Source organism: Coregonus clupeaformis, chromosome 20 (assembly GCF_020615455.1).
Source record: "Coregonus clupeaformis isolate EN_2021a chromosome 20, ASM2061545v1, whole genome shotgun sequence".
Classification (NCBI taxonomy): domain Eukaryota; kingdom Metazoa; phylum Chordata; class Actinopteri; order Salmoniformes; family Salmonidae; genus Coregonus; species Coregonus clupeaformis.
In genome coordinates this window covers 22,222,531-22,244,998 of record NC_059211.1, presented here as the reverse complement: position 1 = coordinate 22,244,998, position 22,468 = coordinate 22,222,531, and the positions used below count along the sequence as shown (strand labels likewise).

The following is a 22,468-nucleotide window of genomic DNA, read 5'->3' as shown; positions in this document are numbered from 1 at the left end:
TTCGACTGTGGTCGACTGGAAATTTCTGCAGTTGCTCCTCACCAACTGCAACTTGAAGTCGGAACCAAAGCATTGTGGGAGACAACCTTCTTCTGTTTTCTTTGGAAGCAAAAAGGCACCACATGCTCATAAATGGTTGATGTCGCCACCTATCATTGGTTATTAACAATGCATGTTCACTGTTTTGGGTGGATGAGTATTTAGAGCACAAATCCTTCCAATCTAATTACATAGACCTACATGTGACCCAAATCTCTAACATAAATAAATGAAATATCCTACTTGCGACAAAACAGCTAATGTATTTATCTAGATGTTACTGTAATGTTGTGTCCCATGGTATAGCCTATAATTTCTCTTGTCTGTAATATTGTTGTCACCAAACAAATTCTAATGTGTTGATTGTTTATTAAGTGTGAATCAAATGTAACATCTTGTAGGCTACACATGAGTTACTGTAGGGGATTTATAGACTGGCAATTTTAGAGGCTTTATCTGTGTACGGGAAACCGGCCCTTAATTAAGGAAGTATCCCAGACACCATTTATGGGGTCAATAGCAAGTGCATTTGACTGCTTGGTATATTGCTTGGCATATCGTTACCCAGTAACTTCATTTAATCACATCTGTTACAATTATATGCTGCAAAAACACCTGTAGTATACGTTCTCATTCGAGTAGTCTATGCACTCACTACCTGGTTATATTTTGAGAAAATACAAAACAAGTCTTGTGAATGTTAGAAAGAGCTTGGGCTGGTATCTAATTTCCTCATCATCAGGATATTCATTCCTTGGACCATGTTGATCATGTTCAGCTTCGTGTAGGAGAAGTGTCCCGTGTAGCTCAGTTGGTAGAGCATGGCGCTTGCAACGCCAGGGTTGTGGGTGCGATTCCCACGGGGGGTCAGTATGAAGAAGAAAAAAATTATGCACTCACGAACTGAAAGTCGCTCTGTATAAGAGCGTCTGCTAAATGACTAAAAATGTACGTGGAAGTTTGATCACATCCACTTCATCAGCAATAACAACAGTGTCTGCCATTGTTTCGTTTCCTAGAAACAGCAGAAGTTGTCCTGCTTGCTGTCGGCGCACATGTACACTCATCGACTTCTGTCTACGATCGGCTACTTTCGGCTTACAACTCAACCATAGTCATTTCTTGTGTCAAGAGAAAGTCTACCAGCAGGGGACACACTCTTGGTGGTCTGTGTTATACGTCACGCGGGTGTGGGTTTCAAAGTGCAAGGACTATCTGATGCACGTTCAACCGAGAACTCTCTGCCTGGGACCTCATTCATATCTCCTTAACCAACATCACTATGGTGGGTTTAAACTTTCATATTAGTACATCATTTTGCTTTATTAACTAACAATAGCTGGCTATCAAGTGGCTGGACCAGTTTTCCCAAAAGTGAACGATGTGCTATGTCAAGTTTTGCTTGCTAGCCAACCAACAACGTCAATGAATGCTGCTATCAAGCCAATCTACCACACTTAGGCTACTGAAGGAAGTATATTAAACTGATCATGAATAGATTTAATCTAATTTCACTGAGATTGGTTCAGTCTACATGCAACAATACCTGTATACTGTCAATCACTGAAATTAATTATTTGCTTTTAGATTAACAAAATCAGATTAACTGAGCCCTTTGCAGTGACTGTGATGTGATCATGTGAACTGCTGATTATATTATACATGTTTCACATTTAGCTAGCATATTTCATTTTACTGGTGTTCTAAGCAATCTAAAAGTTGATGAAATGCTCTCTCTTTCTCTCCCAACGTGCAAACTTTTTTCTTCTTCTAGAACATTAATTTGGTATCAGCGTTGCTGGCTTCATTAAAAACTGTTGATCTAGTAGTCATTGGCCTTATTTATTTGTTCGAGGACTTATCCATGAGGCCAACTTTACCATATTATCCTGGAGGCATATTTACACACCCAGTCTCATTGTACAGTCCCTTACTTTGCTGAATGATAGCTCTCAACTCAACCTGGTCTCAGGGAATTTGGATTATTCTGTATGTAAATCCGATACCCTCCATTTAGTATGATATGTTTCGTATGGTATGTATTAATTTGTGGATCTCCATCACCCATTTCATATGATATGTCACGAATTACAATTCGTATTATATGTTACGAATTTGCAAAACTTACAATATGTTACTAATTTGCTAAATGTATGATATTTTACCAATTCTAGCTAGGTGGCTAACAATAGCTAGCTCTCTAACGTTAGCTAGGCTAGGGGTTAGGGTGAAAGTTAGGGTTAGGTTTAGGAGTTAGGTTAAAGGGTTAAGGTTAGGGGAAGGGTTAGCTAAAAGGGTTAAGGTTAGGGGAAGGGTTAGCTAACATGCTAAGTAGTTGCAAAGTAGCTAAAAAGTAGTGAGTGGTTGAAAAGTTGCTAATTAGCTAAAATGCTAAAGTTGTCCGTGATGAGATTCGACCTCGCAACCGGTTGCTAGACGTTTGCGTTATAAGCTCACCCATCTACCCTCCTTTTGTTTTTGCCTTAAGTAACCATCATTCTTATGTAACCATACCAAACGTAACATATCATACTAAATGGAGCATCTCGGATTTACGTAAAGAATAATATGAAATGCTCTGAGACCAGGTTGCTCAACTTTAAACAATGCGAAATTCGAATACAAAATAATTTGTTTAGCTTCTTTCTATTCTGTGGCTGCATGAAATAACAAACAACGTGAATTCAGCGATGACATTTGTTCACTTCATCTTTGTGGCTCCCTGATGAAACTGTAATCCATTACAAGACAAAAAACTACAGGAAAGACGGTCATTTAAGGTGAGAGGCTCAGCAATGTTAGGATTTTAAAGTCCTGTAGTGTCATAGAGATACTGTAGATAGAGGACTCATCTTTGTATCTGTGCCATTATAGCATCTGTGACAGCATGGGCAGCGCCATTGAGGCTATCTCCATTTAGAAATAGTCCATTTTCTTCTTCACGATTGGCTGATCCCTCCTGATGACCCGGTTGGACATGACTCCAACAGGGTCACCAGGAGGGATCAGACAACGAAGTTGGGAGTCCCACCCAGTTGAGTACATTAAAATGGTGGAAGCCCTCAATGGCGCTGCCCATGCGAACACCGCCCTTTTTGTCCACTAGAGGCCTCTATCATCCTCTATGTGTAGGGCACGCCTGGTATTAGCCAACCTGTAACCACGATCCGGACTTGAGCGAGTGCTCGGCTCGTTCTCGACACTGTGTGAGAAATTCTTTGCAGTTTTACAGCTAATTTCCTGCAACTGTACCCATTTTGCCATGGGGTGGAGACATTTTTATTTTAGTTTTAAAGCTAATTTCCTGCAATTCTACACATTTTGCCATGATTTATGCCATGTTAATTATATCTGAGTGAGATTGTGTATTCTACTATTCTAACTCTCAGCAGTTAGTCATCGTCGTCGCCCCCCACCCAAAAATGCCGCTAGGGGGTTGGGGACCGCTTATGTCGCTTATGCCTGGGGAGCCCGCCCCTGCGACTGTAGACGAAAGTCGGGGACAGTCGTAAGTTGGACACTGTAGTGGTTTTCCAACAGCAAGGCTCAGATCAACATGGCAGTGTCAACATAGCTGCTATTGTTTCTAAAAGTTTTTCTGTATAATTGGCTAAATACACTTTTCTATTCCCCCATATCACACACTCACAAACTGAAAACAGAATATGTGTACTATTTATTGGTTAGAGAGAGGTCTCAAATATCACTTTCATTTGTATCCCCTGTCGGTTTAGAATCACAGCAAAGTTGGTTCCTGTTTCAGTCACGTCTTTGGCCACGTTCGTGCGGTTCAAACAAAAAACACCCTGATGATTGGTTGACAAATAGTACCTCCCACAATGCAGGTGTTGGCTGCATGGTGCAGTTGATGAGAATCAACTGCAGCGATTTGAAGGTGACTTCATAAAAAACTGCAAGACCTTTTGATCACATGATTTTTGTAAAGTTAATGCAGTCGACATGTAGTTGCGCAAGTCTGTCAATTTTTTTCACCATTAATGCAACACACTTTGAAAGGTGGTACCATCGACAAAAGTGATCCGCACAAATGCGTCCTGTATCCTCTACCAGCAGGGGGACACACTGGCTGTGTTCGAGCAGTGGTGTAAAGTACTTTTAAGTAGTGTTTTGGGTATCTGTACTTCACTATTTATTTATTTGACTACTTTTACTTTTACTTCACTACATTCCTAAAGAAAATAATGTTATTTTTACTCCAAACATTTTTCCTGACACCCAAAAGTACTCGTTACATTTTGAATGCTTAGCAGGACAGAAAAATTGTCAAATTCACACACTTATCAAGAGAACATCCCTGGTCATCCCTACTGCCTCTGATCTGGCGAACTCACTAAACACACATGTTTAGTTTGTAAATTATGTCTGAGTGATGGAGTGTGCCCCTGGCTATCTGTAAATTAAAAAAACAAGAAAATGTTTGGTTTGCTTAATATAAGGAATTTGAAATGATTTATACTTTTACTTTTACTTTTGATACTTAAGTATATTTGAGCAATTACATTTACTTTTGATACTTAAGTATATTTCAGTGACTTTCACTTTTACTTGAGTCATTTTCTATTAAGGCATCTTTACTTTTACTCAAGTATGACAATTGGGTACTTTTCCCAACACTGTGTTTGAAAGGGTCAAAACCGCAATGTCTCATGGGTAAATTGTGACTGACTGACTGATCTACAAATAATGAGTCGTTACTTATGATGCAAGGTGATTTGTAGATCAGTCAGTCGGCAGTCATTTTAATGCTCTCGAACACGGCCAGTCTTTTCACGGCACTTCGATACAAAGTGATTTTCGTAGCAGGTTAGAAGAGCTAACCCTAACCCTTATCCTAACCTTAACCTCAGTCCTAACCTGCTACGTTAATTATCCTAACCTGCAACGAAAAAGTCACTTTGGTATCGAAATGCCATGAAGAGTGTTTCCCCTACCAGCAGGAAAAGCGGTGACAAAATGGATTGCAATGACGCAGCCGACCACTGGATGAAGCCAGAGACACGTTTATTCAACAGAGAAGCCTCAGATTGTACTAGAACTGTCTAGTTTGTTGTGGTCTTACTTATAAAATGGTGGGAAATTAATAAAATAAGTAATGTAAACATATTTCCAGTAATTTCCAGTAATTTCCAGTAAATCTAGTGCCTGAAATCAGGCACTATAAACTTGTTTAAACACCAAAACTATGTTTCAAGTGAGAATTAGGCAGGTCTGAAGACGAAATGAAAGGAAATTATTGTCTATTTCACCCATATTTTATTTTAGCAAAGAAAGTAGTGTATAGTTCCAGTAGTTAGCGACACAGCTGCATGGCAACAACAGTTATTAACTACTGAAAACAGTTATTAACTACTGAAAACAGTTATTAACTACTGAAAGCAGTTATTAACTACTGAAAACAGTTATTAACTACTGAAAACAGTTATTAACTACTGAAAGCAGTTATTAACTACTGAAAGCACTACCAAAATATTAATTTAGTTCAACTATCACCAAGCTACTGCAAAATGTAGTTCAATTACTAGTTGAACTACATGTAGTTCACGACTCCCAAACACAGGTATTTCTTTCATTTGTTTTATAAATAAGGGTTGTCAGAGGTTATTTTGCTTGTCTGGATTTGTCAAGACCCACCTATGCTGAAAGTGAATCCACCCATCGAAAACAAGAGGATTAACTGATATGTAACTATCTGGAGAATTGCTTAATATGCATACGTTTGATTGATTATAGAGATATGGGAGTGGCTTAACTCCTCCATGTCATGTTAGCATAGTGCTTACCCCGAACAAGACCATATGCCATGTGTCATTGTACTGAGCCGTTACATCGGCCCGCAGTGGTTAAGATAAATATGACCTTAATGGACTTGGTTTAACAGCTTGTGTCTGTGTGTGTGTGTGTGTGTGTGTGTGCCTGTCCTTTACGTCTCCTCTAGTTAGTCATTAATATCTCAGTACGTTAGTATCATCAAGTACAGTACATTAGTATCATCAAGTCATTTATTAGTTAAAAAAAGATGTAATCCAAGAATGGCAGAGAACCAAGCTGGTTTTAACAGGGAGAATCCATAGGTGAAATACCATGCCTGCAGTAGAAGCCAATATGGAAGCCATAAACGAGAGAATAATTTGGTACACAACATACTTATTATTTTTATTACTGGCATTATTTCAACCCTGATGCAAAACTACTTCTGAATATGTGTATGTCATTATCTCCTAACATGATTTCAACCATCCACCATTTAGAAATGTGATCGTAATGCTGAAATCATGCCTTGTCATGTGGTGGAGGACCCTCGCCCAGAACTTGTGGAGGGTGGGGGGGTCGAGAGTGCCCTAGGGGTGGCCCATGGCCATGGGGGCGAGGGTGTGGGTGGGAGTGATGAGGGGGTGGGAAGGGGCAAAGAGGGTGGATAGAGGGGGGGATTTTCACAAAGCCGTGACAGTGGGGGAAGGGGAACTCTCCATGGGGACCAGGGGGTGGGTTATGGGGACCAGGGGGTGGGTTATGGGGATCACGGGGTGGGCCACCTGGGCGTCCTGGGAAGCCTGGTAGAGGGCTTGGATTGCCTGTTGGCAGCCTGTGTAGCAAGGGAGGGAGGTGATGTTTCATGCCAGGATGGTTGGGGTGTCCGGGCTTGTGTGGTGGGGGTCCACACTCCCTTCCAGGGGTACGGGGAGAACTGGCGTTCTGCCATGGAAACAACAAAAGGAACATGAGTCGACCATGTTTGAAATGACAGACATTAGAGAAGGGCTGGCAACATATTTTGTAATTTTATATTTTCGGAATGTATTTATGTGAGAGTTAAAAGTGGCTTACCAGAGCTTCATAGATCTCACAGTCGACATCCACATTGCCATTCCCTAGCAGTGTGGATTTACAGAGCCCATGGCGCTAGAGAGAGAGAGAGAGAGAGAGAGAGAGAGAGAGAGAAATATATATATTTACATTTTAGTCATTTAGCAGACGCTCTTATCCAGAGCGACTTACAGTTAGTGAATGCATTATTTTATTTTATTTTTTCCTACCCCCTGTGGGAATCGAACCCACAAAGAGAGAGAGAGAGAGAGAGAGGGGCTAGTTGCCTTACAGCTTTATCGGGGCACATTGGCTTGCAGGCCTGTGTGTCTATCCTGCTCTTGGCATTACACTCAGTCTCCATGATGGCAAATTCAGCGTAGTAGTTCATTCCAGTCATCATCATGTACTAGGAAAGGGAGAGAGACATGACTTACAGATGTAGGATCTTAATTTGATCCTGGTTCAAATTAAGATCCTACATCTGTACAGGTCTAGACAGACAGGGGAGACCTGCTTAATTTCCCAAACAAACACTCCAAATAGCATATTACACTGGTGGCAGTGGTAGGATTCCTAGAACACTCTAAGCAGTGTGTTACATTATTTTAGACTTATCCCTGCAATAGTGACCGGTTTTGACTAGATAGGGCCCAAACGTGTTTTGGATTGTGTACCCAGAGGAGTACAGGGAGGTATTCCTACTACGTCACCATACCCCAGATGTTATCCTCCCCACTTCCATCAGTTTGAAGTAGGAGGTGTAGTTGTGGTCCATGTTGAACTGCCTGAGGCCTGCCTTCACACTCTCTAGGCCCTCGGGGCTATGCAGGGGCAGCAGAGTGGGGCAGTCCGGACACATTCTGACCATCTCCTCAGCGGAAACTTCATGAAATCAAATTAAACTTGATTAAAAATGCACTCAACCATTTTTGGAGGTAGATTTACTCACTACTGTGCTGTGTATAAAAAAGGACACATGTACTGTGTTTTTGGTGGCGTGCGCTGTAGTAGGCTAAGGTAACATTAGATACCTGGTTCAATGTTGCAGGAGTGTTTAGAGACCTCTGCAATGCCTTCTGTGATGCTCAGGGTCACATTGCAGTGGGCATTCACTTGCTGCATGAGGGAGACATGGCATACATTTAAAGGTTTTGTCATTTAGCAGACGCTCTTATCCAGAGCGACTTACAGGAGCAACATTTCTGCTTAGTCATCTGTTTGTACAGGTGCCTCTCTCAACAGGACTGGCATGTATCACTATGACTATTGAACCTCTGGTTGGGCATTGTTGTGTAATGGCTTACCGTTTCATGATGTGGGCGGATGTCACACTCTTTAAAAGATTTTGGGTTGACGACGTGACAGATGGTTTCCTGGAGGTCCAGTTCCAGGTGCAATTTACAGTCAGATTCACCCTGCATTAGAGAGAGGAGAGAGGAGAGAGGAGAGAGGAGAGAAGAGAGAAGAGAGAAGAGAGAAGAGAGAAGAGAGAAGAGAGAAGAGAGAGGAGAGAGGAGAGAGGAGAGAGGAGAGAAGAGAGAAGAGAGAAGAGAGAAGAGAGAAGAGAGAAGAGAGAAGAGAGAAGAGAGAGGAGAGAGGAGAGAGGAGAGAAGAGAGAAGAGAGAAGAGAGAAGAGAGAAGAGAGAGGAGAGAGGAGAGAGGAGAGAGGCCAAGGAGAGAGGAGAGAGGAGAGAGGCAGAGGAGAGAGGAGAGAGGCGAAGGAGAGAGGAGAGAGGAGACAGGAGAGAAGGAGAGAGGAGAGAGGAGAGAAGGAGAGAAAGGAGAGAGGAGATGAGAGAGGAGAGGAGAGAAGGAGAGAGGAGAGGAGAGAAGGAGAGAAGGAGAGGAGAGAAGGAGAGAAGGAGAGAGGAGAGAGGAGAGAGGAGAGAAGGAGAGAAGGAGAGAAGGAGAGAAGAGAAGGAGAGAAGGAGAGAGGAGAGAGGAGAGAAGGAGAGAGGAGAGAGGAGAGAAGGAGAGAAGGAGAGAAGGAGAGAAGGAGAGAGGAGAGAGGAGAGAAGGAGAGGAGAGAAGGAGAGAAGGAGAGAGGAGAGAGGAGAGAAGGAGAGGAGAGAAGGAGAGAGGAGAGAAGGAGAGAAGGAGAGAAGGAGAGAGGAGAGAAGGAGAGAGGAGAGAAGAGAAGGAGAGAAGGAGAGAAGGAGAGAGGAGAGAAGGAGAGAAGAGAAGGAGAGAAGGAGAGAAGGAGAGAAGGAGAGAGGAGAGAAGGAGAGAAGGAGAGGGGAGAGAAGAGAAGGAGAGAAGGAGAGAAGGAGAGAGGAGAGAGGAGAGAAGGAGAGAAGGAGAGAAGGAGAGGAGAGAAGGAGAGAGGAGAGAAGGAGAGAAGGAGAGAAGGAGAGAATGAGAGAAGGAGAGAGGAGAGAGGAGAGAAGGAGAGGAGAGAAGGAGAGAGGAGAGAAGGAGAGAGGAGAGAAGGAGAGAAGGAGAGAAGAGAAGGAGAGAAGGAGAGAAGGAGAGAGGAGAGAAGGAGAGAAGAGAAGGAGAGAAGGAGAGAAGGAGAGAGGAGAGAGGAGAGAAGGAGAGAAGGAGATAAGGAGAGGAGAGAAGGAGAGAGGAGAGAAGGAGAGAGGAGAGAAGGAGAGAGGAGAGAGGAGAGAAGGAGAGAGGAGAGAGGAGAGAAGGAGAGAAGGAGAGAGGAGAGAGGAGAGAGGAGAGAAGAGAAGGAGAGAAGGAGAGAAGGAGAGAAGGAGAGAGGAGAGAGGAGAGAAGGAGAGAAGGAGAGAGGAGAGAAGGAGAGAAGGAGAGAAGGAGAGGAGAGAAGGAGAGAGGAGAGAAGGAGAGAGGAGAGAAGGAGAGAGGAGAGAGGAGAGAAGGAGAGAGAAGGGAGGAGAGAAGGAGAGAAGGAGAGAAGGAGAGAAGGAGAGAGGAGAGAGGAGAGAAGGAGAGAAGGAGAGGAGAGAAGGAGAGAGGAGAGAAGGAGAGAGGAGAGAGGAGAGAAGGAGAGAGGAGAGAGAAGAGAGGAGAGAAGGAGAGAGGAGAGAAGGAGAGAGGAGAGAGGAGAGAAGGAGAGAGGAGAGAAGGAGAGAGGAGAGAGGAGAGAGAAGAGAGGAGAGAAGGAGAGAGGAGAGAGGAGAGAAGGAGAGAGGAGAGAGAAGAGAGGAGAGAAGGAGAGAGGAGAGAGGAGAGAGGAGAGAAGGAGAGAAGGAGAGAGGAGAGAAGGAGAGAGGAGAGAGAAGAGAGGAGAGAAGGAGAGAGGAGAGAAGGAGAGAGGAGAGAAGGAGAGAGGAGAGAAGGAGAGAGGAGAGAGAAGAGAGGAGAGAGAAGAGAGGAGAGAAGGAGAGAAGGAGAGAAGGGGAGAGGAGAGGAGAGAAGGAGAGGAGAGAGGAGAGAGGAGAGAAGGAGAGAGGAGAGGAGAGAGGAGAGAGGAGAGAGGAGAGAAGGAGAGGAGAGAGCGAGTTACACAGTGAAAATACTTTGACTATAATGTTTCCTCCCTTACTCTTGTTACCATGGATCCAGGAAGGAGAGAAAACACTGAAATAAGAATTAGAGAAGAAAGTAGAGAGAGAAGGGTCTTTTCATCTTACATTAAATTAGTGACAAAAAGAGCTCATTCATCATCTCTTCACACACTTTCATCAAGATCAACAAGTCCAGAGAGAAGACAGATAAGAAAGACCTCCAGTAGTTCTCTACCTTTCTCTCATTCCAAAATGGCCCCATACCAATGACGGCGTCCCAGTGGTATGAAGTGTGTCTGATACACAGTGCAGAAAAAGGATGGCAACAAGTAATTAAACCCCTGAGAGGACTGAGATGCAGCCCAGTCTAAAGTGTCCACAATCCCAACAAACACCCCCCCATCAATCCCTGACCCCTACACCCCTTTACAGCCCCCCCTATCAATCCCTGACCCCTACACCCCTTTACAGCCCCCCCTATCAATCCCTGACCCCTACACCCCTTTACAGCCCCCCCTATCAATCCCTGACCCCTACACCCCTTTACAGCCCCCCCTATCAATCCCTGACCCCTACACCCCTTTACAGCCCCCCCTATCAATCCCTGACCCCTACACCCCTTTACAGCCCCCCCTATCAATCCCTGACCCCTACACCCCTTTACAGCCCCCTGTCAATCCCTGACCCCTACACCCCCTTTGCAGCCCCCTATCAATCCCTGACCCCTACACCCCTTTACAGCCCCCCTATCAATCCCTGACCCCTACACCCCTTTACAGCCCCCTATCAATCCCTGACCCCTACACCCCTTTACAGCCCCCCTATCAATCCCTGACCCCTACACCCCTTTACAGCCCCCTCCCATCAATCCCTGACCCCTACACCCCTTTACAGCCCCCTCCCATCAATCCCTGACCCCTACACCCCTTTACAGCCCCCCTATCAATCCCTGACCCCTACACCCCTTTACAGCCCCCCTATCAATCCCTGACCCCTACACCCCTTTACAGCCCACTCCTATCAATCCCTGACCCCTACACCCCTTTACAGCCCCTCTATCAATCCCTGACCCCTACACCCCTTTACAGCCCCCTATCAATCCCTGACCCCTACACCCCTTTACAGCCCCCCTATCAATCCCTGACCCCTACACCCCTTTACAGCCCCCCCATCAATCCCTGACCCCCACACCCCCTTTACAGCCCCCTATCAATCCCTGACCCCTACACCCCTTTGCCGCCCCCCCTATCAATCCCTGACCCCTACACCCCTTTACAGCCCCCCTATCAATCCCTGACCCCTACACCCCTTTACAGCCCCCCCTATCAATCCCTGACCCCTACACCCCTTTACAGCCCCCCTATCAATCCCTGACCCCTACACCCCTTACAGCCCCCTATCAATCCCTGACCCCTACACCCCCTTACAGCCCCCCTATCAATCCCTGACCCCTACACCCCCTTTACAGCCCCCCTATCAATCCCTGACCCCTACACCCCTTTACAACCCCACCCATCAATCCCTGACCCCTACACCCCTTTACAGCCCCCCCTATCAATCCCTGACCCCTACACCCCTTTACAGCCCCCCCTATCAATCCCTGACCCCTACACCCCTTTACAGCCCCCCCCTATCAATCCCTGACCCCTACACCCCTTTACAGCCCCCTCCCATCAATCCCTGACCCCTGACCCCTTTGCAGCCCCCTCCCCTCCTGCACCTACCTTCTCCGCTGTGCTGGAGGTTATGTTACTGAGCTGGAACTTGTATCCATGGAAATGTTTGTTGTTGATGCTGAGCATGGCCAAACTCGCCCCTGGCTCTTTTTCGTTCTCATCGCAGGTCCAGTGGCGTCCACTGGTGTCTCGCGTTGGCACACTGGCACAGGGCAGTGCCCACACTGCCAGGACGGACAGAACAACCAGTCCCCTCATAGTAGCACAAGTTGAATAAAGGCGCACGGCAGTCTGAGGCACTTATTTATACAAACGAATGTTTGTATGGTTAACCGTAACAGGAGGGAGATAACTAGAGTGTAGCTGAGACTGCTTCCTGCTGCCAAAGTCAATGCAAAGTAAACAGAGGAGAGCAGCTTTGTGTCATTGAAAGTGTTGCGAAATGGATCATTCAAAAGCTGGGAATATGTTTTGTCTCATATTTCACTTCGTCAATATAAACTTCTAATATGGTTTTTAAGGGTTTAAAGATGGTTGTATATTAGAAAATTGTATGTCAGCAATGTGAACTTTGCACTGTAGGCTTTTGTGTGAGCTTTGTAGTGATAGAAAAGAGGGTGAGCCATCTATCCTGCTGTAAAAATGAATGTTATACAATACATACAGTATATTTGTGTCTCTGACTGATGTTGTGATTATCAGAGAGAGTTCATCCAGGGGACATCAATTATTAACTTGAGAGAAAGGGACATGTGGGTCCACAGGGGGCGTCTGAAATCATTGGATCATCTCAATCCTCCAATCACCACAGTGATAAACGAATCTCTCTGCTGCCTGTCCAGTAGTTATTTGCTGAGCTGTACTTTGATCTTTAATCTTTAACCTTTTGTGGGACACAGAGGACTGTGTCCAGAGTGTCACTGACTGACAGAACACATCTTCCAGGAATCAATAGAGTGCAACAGAGAATGTTAAAATGTGCCCCTCTGGTGTGTGTGTGTGTGTGTGTGTGTGTGTGTGTGTGTGTGTGTGTGTGTGTGTGTAAATTTACTTTTGAATATTGAGACACTTTTCCTCCCACGTATAAGGTTATGTGGTAAGATGATGTCGTATTTAGAGACCTGCAGGACTCTTCAGTCTTCTCCTGCTGGCATTTCTTATCATCCTCAGAGACTAGATATCCTCACCTGAGTTACATTCTCTACATAAAAGAAACAGAAGCTTTTCTCTGATTGTCTTCTATAGGGCTCTGGTCGAACGTAGTGCACTATAAAGGGCATAGGGTACCATTTGGGCGTCATCAAAAGCGTTTGTATGAAATAAAGTGTAATGAATACTCGGACAGAGTGGTAAGATCCAATCGCAGAATAGCGATGCTTTATTAGAGGACAGACAAGGGAATAGCTTAATCGTGGTCGGGCGGGCTGTGGTCAAAACCGGGCCAGGCATAGACAGGCAGAGGTACCAAGGGAGCGGGCTTAGTCGTAGTCGAGGGCACAGGCACAGGATCAGAGAACGGTAATCACTGGGGTAGACAAGCAGAGGATTAAGCAATACGGGGAGTCAAACAACAAGGCACAGGTCGGATACACGGGTAATCAAAAACAACAAACTCTCTCTCTCTCTCGGAACAAAACGCTTAGCAAGTCACAATGGAACAATACCTCGCACCGACTGAACTTCTGAGCACACCTTAAATCCTACACTAATTACTGACAGGTGTGCTCAGAACTCAGGTGAACCAGATCGAGTCTGATGACTCCCCCTCTCTGTAGATCGGGGAAGTGTCAGACTCTGTCTAGACCCAGCCAACCCCCGATCCCTTACACTATCCCCCTCCCCAGGTCCGGCTCCTGACGTCCTTCTACCTCTACCGGGTGGTCTTCCTCTGGGTCGGGGTCCTGGATGATCTGGGTGTTCAGCGTGGAAAGCGGCCTTGAGAGCGGGATCCAGTATGTCCTTAGCAGGGACCCATGTCTCCCAGTCCACGAGATATTCGATGCCCCCTCGTCTCCGTCTTGACTCCAGTATCTCGTGGACTGTATAGGTGGTGTCCTGTTCCTCCTCCAAAGGTGGTGTAGTAGGTTGTTGAGCGATTGGGGGGTACATCGGGCTATAGTGGACAGGTTTCAATAGGGAGACGTGGAACGTAGGGTTTATCCTGTAGTGTCGAGGGAGTAACAGACGGTAGGTGACAGGGTTAATACATCTCTGTACCTTGAAAGGACCGATGTACCTGGGTTGGAGCTTCTTGTAGCTCCGTCGGAACCGCAGGTCTCGGGTAGACAGCCACACTCGTTGCCCGGGTTGATAAGTGGGAGTAGGTCTCCGGCGTCGGTCGGCGTAGGTCTTTGCTGTTGTGAGGCTTGACTGAGATGTTGATGGGCCGTCTCCCAGACCTGCGCACTCGGACGGAACCACTCGTTCCACAGCCGGTACCATCCCTGATGCGGTATCCCACGGGAACAGGGGGTGGTTGATACCCTAGAACACACTGGAAGGGCGTTAGGCGTAGGGAGGTGTGAACGAGTGAGTTCTGAGCATACTCTACCCAAGGAAGGAATCGGCTCCACTCTTGCGGCTGCCGCGAACATTGTTGCCGTGAGATATTTCCGAATTTCCTGGTTGAGCCGTTCTGTCTGCCCATTGGCCTGGGGATGATATCCGGAGGTTAGGCTAACCGAGATGCCCAAGCGCTCGCAGAAGGCCTTCCATACCCGAGATACAAACTGGGGTCCCCGGTCAGAAACAATATCCTCCGGGACACCAAACTGCCGGAACACCTGGGTAAACATAGTCTCAGCCATCTGAGTGGCGTTAGGCAAACGGGTCATGGGTACTAACCGGCACATCTTGGAGAAACGATCGATGACCACGAGAATTACAGTATGGCCCTCTGATTCTGGTAGGTCGGTAACAAAGTCCATTGCAATGTGCGACCAGGGTCGTTGAGGAGTTGGCAATGGCATCAGCTTACCCTCCGGTAGTGCACGAGGTACCTTGGACTGAGCACATACGGGACAGGATAAGACATAGTCTCTGACGTCATCTGTGAGGGAATCCCACCAGTATTTGCGGCTGATGAGTTGTGTAGTTCGAGTGATCCCGGGGTGACCAGATCCCAGCGACGTGTGGCACCATTCCATCAGTTGAGGTCGAAGTGGGGCTGGCACAAACACCTTAGACACCGGGGTTTCTGGAGGGGCTGGTTCCGCTTGTAAGCTCTCCTGAATAGTGTCATCAATAGCCCACCTCACAGGACCAGCACGGCAACTCATGGGGAGAATAGGTTCTGGCTCCATGGGTCTTTCCGCGCGCTCGAACCGTCGGGAAAGCGCGTCCGCCTTACCATTCTTGGACCCGGGGATATAAGAAACAGTGAATCAGAAACGGTTGAAGAATAAAGACCACCTTGCCTGTCGGGAGTTCAGTCGTTTGGCACTGTGAAGATACTCCAGGTTGCGGTGGTCCGTGAGCACTTGGAACGGATGCTCTGCTCCCTCCAACCAATGTCTCCACTCCTCCAGTGCTAACTTCACCGCCAGTAATTCCCGATTACCCAAGTCATAGTTCTGCTCGGCAGCATTCAGCTTCCTTGAAAAGAAAGCACAGGGTCGTGATTTAGGCGGCTCACCTTGGCGTTGGGATAACACGGCTCCAACTCCAACCTCCGAGGCGTCCACTTCCACGATAAACGGTAAGGTAGGGTCCGGCTGACATAGAATAGGAGCGGTGGTAAAGCGTTGTTTCAACGTCTCAAACGCACGCACTGCCCCCTCCGTCCAGTTCAGACCGCGACCCTTGTAGCTGGTCATCGCCGACAGGGGCGCTGTGGTTGTGCTGAAATTACGCACGAACTGTCTATAGTAATTGGCAAACCCTAAGAATCTCTGGAGCTCTTTCACCGTCTGGGGTTGAGGCCAGTCTTGTACCGCTTGCACCTTGGATTCATCCAGTTTAACCCCTTCGGGAGTGAGTATGGCCCCAAGGAAGGAAATCGTAGTGACATGGAATTCACTCTTTTCTGCCTTCACGAACAGAGAATGTTGTAGGAGCCGATCCAGCACCTGTCGTACATGGGACACATGTTCACTCAGAGAGTTAGAATAGATTAGGATGTCATCAATGTACACGATAACAAAGCGATCAATCATGTCCCTGAAAATGTCATTCATGAACGCCTGGAATACTGAGGGCGCGTTGGTAAGTCCATAGGGCATGACACAATATTCGTAGTGTCCTCGATGTGTGATGAAGGCGGTCTTCCATTCATCCCCTTCTCTAATACGCACCAGATTGTACGCACTCCTGAGGTCCAGTTTACTGTACATGGAGGCCTGTCCCACCTGTTCGAGGGCTGCTGGAATCAAAGGAAGGGGGGTAACGATTTTTGATGGTAATCTCGTTCAACCCTCGATAGTCTATACAAGGACGCAGTCCGCCATCCTTTTTCTTCACGAAGAAAAAAACTGGATTCGGGCGGGAGACGTAGATGGGCGAATGGCCCCTTGCTGTAGCGCCTCATCAATATACTGGCTCATTGATTCTCGTTCCGGCTGTGACAACGGGTAGATTCTTCCACGAGGAGGTGTAGCCCCCGGATAGCAGATCAATCCCGCAGTCCCAGGCCCGATGAGGTGGTAACACGGTGGCCCTCTCCTTGGAGAACACCTGCGCGTAATCCTGGTATTCTGTAGGGACCACAGTAGACACCGCACCCTGCGCATCCTCCACAGTAGACATTTTGCACGGTAAATTGAGGCACTCTGCCCTACATACCTCACTCCAAGCCGTGATATCGCCAGATTTCCAGGAGATGACCGGATCATGGGTGACGAGCCAGGGGTGGCCGAGAACTAGCGGCTCCCGTGGAGCGGAGATGACGAAAAAAATGATGTTCTCATGGTGTATGGAGCCCACTTGTAATTTGATTACCTCTGTACGGTGCGTAATGAACCCAGTGCCCATGGGCTCACCGTCTAGCGCGTTGACTCGCAGGGGAGGTTGAATTGGGATAAGTTGAACTCCCAACTCCTCAGCAAGACCCATATCCAGAAAGCTGGCAGCCGCTCCGGAATCAATAAGTCCTTCCAACCTGCGCACTTTCTCTCCGACAGATAAGGTAACTGGCACATATATTTGTTTTGATGTAATATTCAAAACTTGAGTCTCACTCACCGGTTTGGCAGTTCCGAGGCGATATCCTGGGGTACGGTTTGGTCGTACCGGACATAGACAAACAAATTGACCCGACTGACCACAATACAGGCATAGTCCGTCTTGCCGACGTTGTTGTCTCACCGAACCTTGTAGAGGTGACTGTCCCAGTTGCATAGGTCCCTCCTCAGATTCCTTAGGACCAGTGATCGAGGGCTCCCGGACTGTGGATACCTTGTGTTGCACTATCAGATTATCAATAGAGATGGCTATTTTGATAAAATCATGTAGCGCAGTGATATCTCCTCGACAAGCCAACTCAGTCTGTACGTCTTTGCGCAGCCCTCTTCGGAAAACGGTGAGCAAAGCAGTCTCGCTCCATCCGCTACCGGCTGCTATCGTACGGAACTCCAAAGCGTAGTCGGCTACTGTGCGACGGCCCTGCTGAAGTTCGCATAGTTGGTCTCCCACACTACGCCCAGATACTGGGTGGTCGAACACCTCTTGGAACAGTCTCTTGAACTGAACTTCCGCATTCAACTCGGGGACCTCAGCTGCCCAAAGCGCAGTAGCCCAATCCAGTGCTCTTCCCGTTAGCAGAGAAATCATGAAATCCACCCTGCTACGGTCATCGGGAAACATCAGACGATTATACGACATATACAGGGACGTCTGGAGTAGAAACCCCTGACATTTGCCAGGTTCCCCGTCGTACCTTGTCGGTAGAGAAATCGGAGGTGTAGGACGAGGACTGACCGTGCTCAGGGTGGTGCCCTCAGCCGCACCAGCGTTGAGTAGCTGCAGGAGTTCATCCATCCGTTTCTCCTGTATCTCCCATCGCCTCTGTAATTCCGCTGGATCCATGGTAATGGCGAGGTATTCTGTAATGAATACTCGGACAGAGTGGTAAGATCCAATCGCAGAATAGCGATGCTTTATTAGAGGACAGACAAGGGAATAGCTTAATCATTGGTCGGGCGGGCTGTGGTCAAAACCGGGCCAGGCATAGACAGGCAGAGGTACCAAGGGAGCGGGCTTAGTCGTAGTCGAGGGCACAGGCACAGGATCAGAGAACGGTAATCACTGGGGTAGACAAGCAGAGGATTAAGCAATACGGGGAGTCAAACAACAAGGCACAGGTCGGATACACGGGTAATCAAAAACAACAAACTCTCTCTCTCTCTCTCGGAACAAAACGCTTAGCAAGTCACAATGGAACAATACCTCGCACCGACTGAACTTCTGAGCACACCTTAAATCCTACACTAATTACTGACAGGTGTGCTCAGAACTCAGGTGAACCAGATCGAGTCTGATGACTCCCCCTCTCTGTAGATCGGGGAAGTGTCAGACTCTGTCTAGACCCAGCCAACCCCCGATCCCTTACATAAAGCTTCTGAAACCCAGGCTTCAAATGGGGTATCATCTAAGCAGAGATGTTGTAAATTGTCTAAGATGTTGTAAACGCTCTGCTAATATAGTTTCCCACTCCGCTGTTCCTCCCGTGGATTCCCCGCTGACTTCACTGAGCCTGATGGAACAGCGATTTAGGCAGCTCTGGAATATCTGAACCAGGGATTCAGACAGATTCAGAAAGCTCGGATTGGGGATTAATCGTGTGTATCGAGAAAAAGCACTGCCTGTTTGGGTGAATGGAAGGACGCTTTCATTTGTAATATTTCTGGAGTCATAAAACGATGAGAGTTACAAAGCTGTAAGCCTTTCAGTGTAAGAAGTTAGTATACTGCGGGATGAGGAATGGGGAATACTGAGGGATGAGGAATGGGGAATACTGAGGGATGAAGAATGTGGAATACTGAGGGATGAGGAATACTTAAGGATGAAGAATGGGGAACACTGCGGGATGAGGAATGGGGAATACTGAGGGAAGAGGAATGGGGAATACTGAGGGATGAGGAATGGGGAATACTGAGGGATGAGGAATACTGAGGGATGAGGAATGGGGAATACTGAAGGAAGAGGAATGGGGAATACTGAGGGATGAGGAATGGGGAATACTGAGGGATGGGGAATGGTGAATACTGAGGGATGAGGAAAACTGAGGGATAAGGAATGGGGAATACTGAGGGAGAGGACTACTGAGGGATGAGGAATGGGGGATACTGAGGGATGAGGAATGGGGAATACTGAGGGATGAGGAATACTGAGGGATGAGGAATGGGGGATACTGAGGGATGAGGAATGGGGAATACTGAGGGATGAGGAATACTGAGGGATGAGGAATGGAGAATAATGAGGGATGAGGAATACTGAGGGATTAGGAATACTGAGGGATGAGGAATGGGGAATACTGAGGGATGATGAACAGGGAATACTGAGTGATGAGGAATACTGTGGGATGAGGAATGGGGATTACTGAGGGATGAGGAATGGGGAATATTGAGGAATGGGGAATACTGAGGAATGAGGGCTGGTGAATACAGAGGGATGAGGAATATTGAGGGATGAGGAATGGGGAATGGGGAATATTGAGGGATGAGGAATGGGGAATACTGAGGAATGAGGAATAGGGAATAATGAGGAATGGGGAATTTTGAAGAATGAGGAATATTGAGCGATGAGGAATAGGGAATACTGAGTGATGAGGAATGGGGAATATTGAGGGATGAGGAATGGGGGAAACTGGGGAATTAGGAATGGGGAATATTGAGGGATGAGGAATGGGGAATACTTCGGGATGAGGAATGGGGAATGAGAAATTGGGAATATTGAGGAATGGGTAATATTAAGGAAAGAGAAATGGGGAATATTGAGGGATGAGGATTGGGGAATATTGAGGGATGAGGAATGGGGAATATTGAGGGATGAGGAAAATTGAGGGATGAGGAATATTGAGGGATGGGGAATATTGAGGGATGAGGAATATTGAGGGATGAGGAATATTGAGGGATGAGGAATGGGGAATATTGAGGGATGAGGAATGGGGAATATTGAGGGATGAGGAATATTGAGGGATGAGGAATGGGGAATATTGAGGGATGAGGAATGGGGGATACTGAGGGATGAGGAATACTGAGGGATGAGGAATGGAGAATAATGAGGGATGAGGAATACTGTGGGATGAGGAATGGGGAATACTGTGGGATGAGGAATGGGGATTACTGATGGATGAGGAATGTTATATAGTTAGGCTATTGTAACAATGCATATGCCAGCATTGTAGTCCTACTGCCTCTGCCCAGAGGTCTACTAGGCTGTCATGGCAACGGCCGTTAGAGCTCACTTTGCCACATAGGAGCCCTGGTTAGAGTCCGTGTTACAGCTTTCACTTTCTTCTGCTACATTGGTGGCAGCGTTGGGATCACGTCCAGCTCACGTCTAGTTATGTGATCTAGTGGTGGGAAGCGTTCTGTTTTTCAACATTGTGTTGGGTGTAATTACATTGATATATCTAGTGAACAATGGATAAGCAACAATAGGTGTGACGGATAGAAGTAGTCAATATAGGAGTGATCAAGACTTACATCAAAGTTGCTTGAAGCTGAATGGAAAGTGCTATGCCCTGACCAGTTATTCAGAAGAAAATCCTCTGTGACTAGATATTTACATATGTTAACTTACCAGTGTGGACCCAAAACAAACACATTCTACACATTTACAAACGACCTGTTTAAAGTGTTATTACAACCATGGTATTCTTTTGTTACTGAAGCTTATATATCAAATAACCTGACAATGATCCACATCATATTGGTAGACAAATAATGCAGCAAAACACAACTATCCTATTTTTTGGGGGATGCAAACCAGTAATATGAATCACTGTTGATCCATCCTGTTCTGATCTAATGAGATGGATGTAGGATTTTCTTCGGCCTAGAATCGAGGCCTTTCCCCAGTCATGAAGGACGAAACTAGGCCCCTCTTGGATCTCATTGGCGAAGACTGAACTCAAGTTAGGAGTTATATGTCAGACTCTCCTATGTCGCTATTCCCAACATGTTATACCCCATAGGTTGTAAATAAACCCTTTTTAAGCAGATGTAACTTGTATCATTATTATAGTGCTGTGAAACCCATAGCCGAATGCCTTCAGACAGCATTTCTCACCATTTCTTCAGTGGAAATATAGAATATGTATAAAAATGCCAAATATACCAAAAGCTAAATCATGCAGAGATTTACGACTATTTAACCATGTTAATCATTACTGAAACATGCACACTACAAACACTTAACCCGTTAAAGATAATGAATACATGACAACTAGATAAAATATTTTATTTCAAATAATTCATACAAAAGTCAAGAATTGGCCATAACATGAGTACAAAAAAAGTGAGTGTGTGTATATGTGTGTAAGTGTTTGTGTGCATGTGTGTGTATTATGGTGTGTATTATACATTTCCCATCATAAAAATGTATCCCCATTCCCAAATCAAATACCTTCATCAATACCCCTCCCCCAAAAAAATCTGGCAACCTTCATAAAATTCGACATAGCCTTGTATAAAATGCATTATGAAAGAAATGGTGTAATGTACACGAAAAAGTGGAGCCTTGTATTAAATGCATTATGATGAAAATTGTAGGCTGCACGAAATATGAAATGCGTTATGAAGAAAATTGTGTAGGCCTACTGTTGCCTACAGAATAAAAAGGCCTTTCTGACTACAAGTCACCAGTAGCACAAAGTATTAAGCGAAAACAAGCATAGAAAACAGTATTGGCATTAATATTTTTTTAAACAACACAAGGCTACTGTTATATTATAATTATTTTGGTGACAACCTGGTTGATTAACAATATTGGGTTGGTAACACGTTTAAAAATATATATATATAAATAAGTGTGGGACACAAAAAAAAGCAGTGTTGAACACCAGTGCCCATCATGCTATTGCTATAATAACTTTCAAATGATTTTTCAGAAGTTTGCCCCCAAATAAATGTTTTTCCTATGAATTAAGTCACACAAAAAAAAGTGTCTTTTCACATTAATTAAGCTACGCACAAAAACGCACGAAATCTGCTGAAATACTTTTTGTACATATTTGCACCAATTGAGTGTGAGATTGTGTTGTGTATGTATATATGTATGTATGTATATTTTTTTACTGCTCTAGGGATATAACTATTGTTCGGATAACCTTATTTACTATTATGTATAAAAAAATTAAAAAAAGGTTTTACTCTTTATGCGATGCGCACTGCAGAGAACACTGGAAGAAGAATGATCACTGAATTATCCCAGTGAATTATTGTAAATGTTTGTTTATGTGTCAATGAATCCCATAAGGGATGAGTTGCCAACTGGCGATTTGGCCCGAAAATAAAATATGTCACCAACAGGGAGATAAAGAACTATTATACAAACAGTCAACACTTTTCA

General features: G+C 45.8%; 1 protein-coding gene across 1 annotated transcript; it reads right to left on the bottom strand.

Moving 5' to 3' along the window:
* Positions 1–6,045: 6,045 nt before the first annotated feature.
* On the bottom strand, positions 6,046–12,256 carry ahsg1 (alpha-2-HS-glycoprotein 1). The gene is made up of 7 exons (XM_041840593.2): positions 12,008–12,256; positions 8,172–8,282; positions 7,899–7,983; positions 7,583–7,749; positions 7,157–7,273; positions 6,886–6,960; positions 6,046–6,753 (listed from the first exon to the last, which is right to left on the bottom strand). Exons 1-7 carry the CDS (start codon positions 12,215–12,217, stop codon positions 6,331–6,333), a joined length of 1,188 nt encoding a protein of 395 aa, XP_041696527.1. The 5' UTR covers positions 12,218–12,256; the 3' UTR covers positions 6,046–6,330.
* Positions 12,257–22,468: the final 10,212 nt, after the last annotated feature.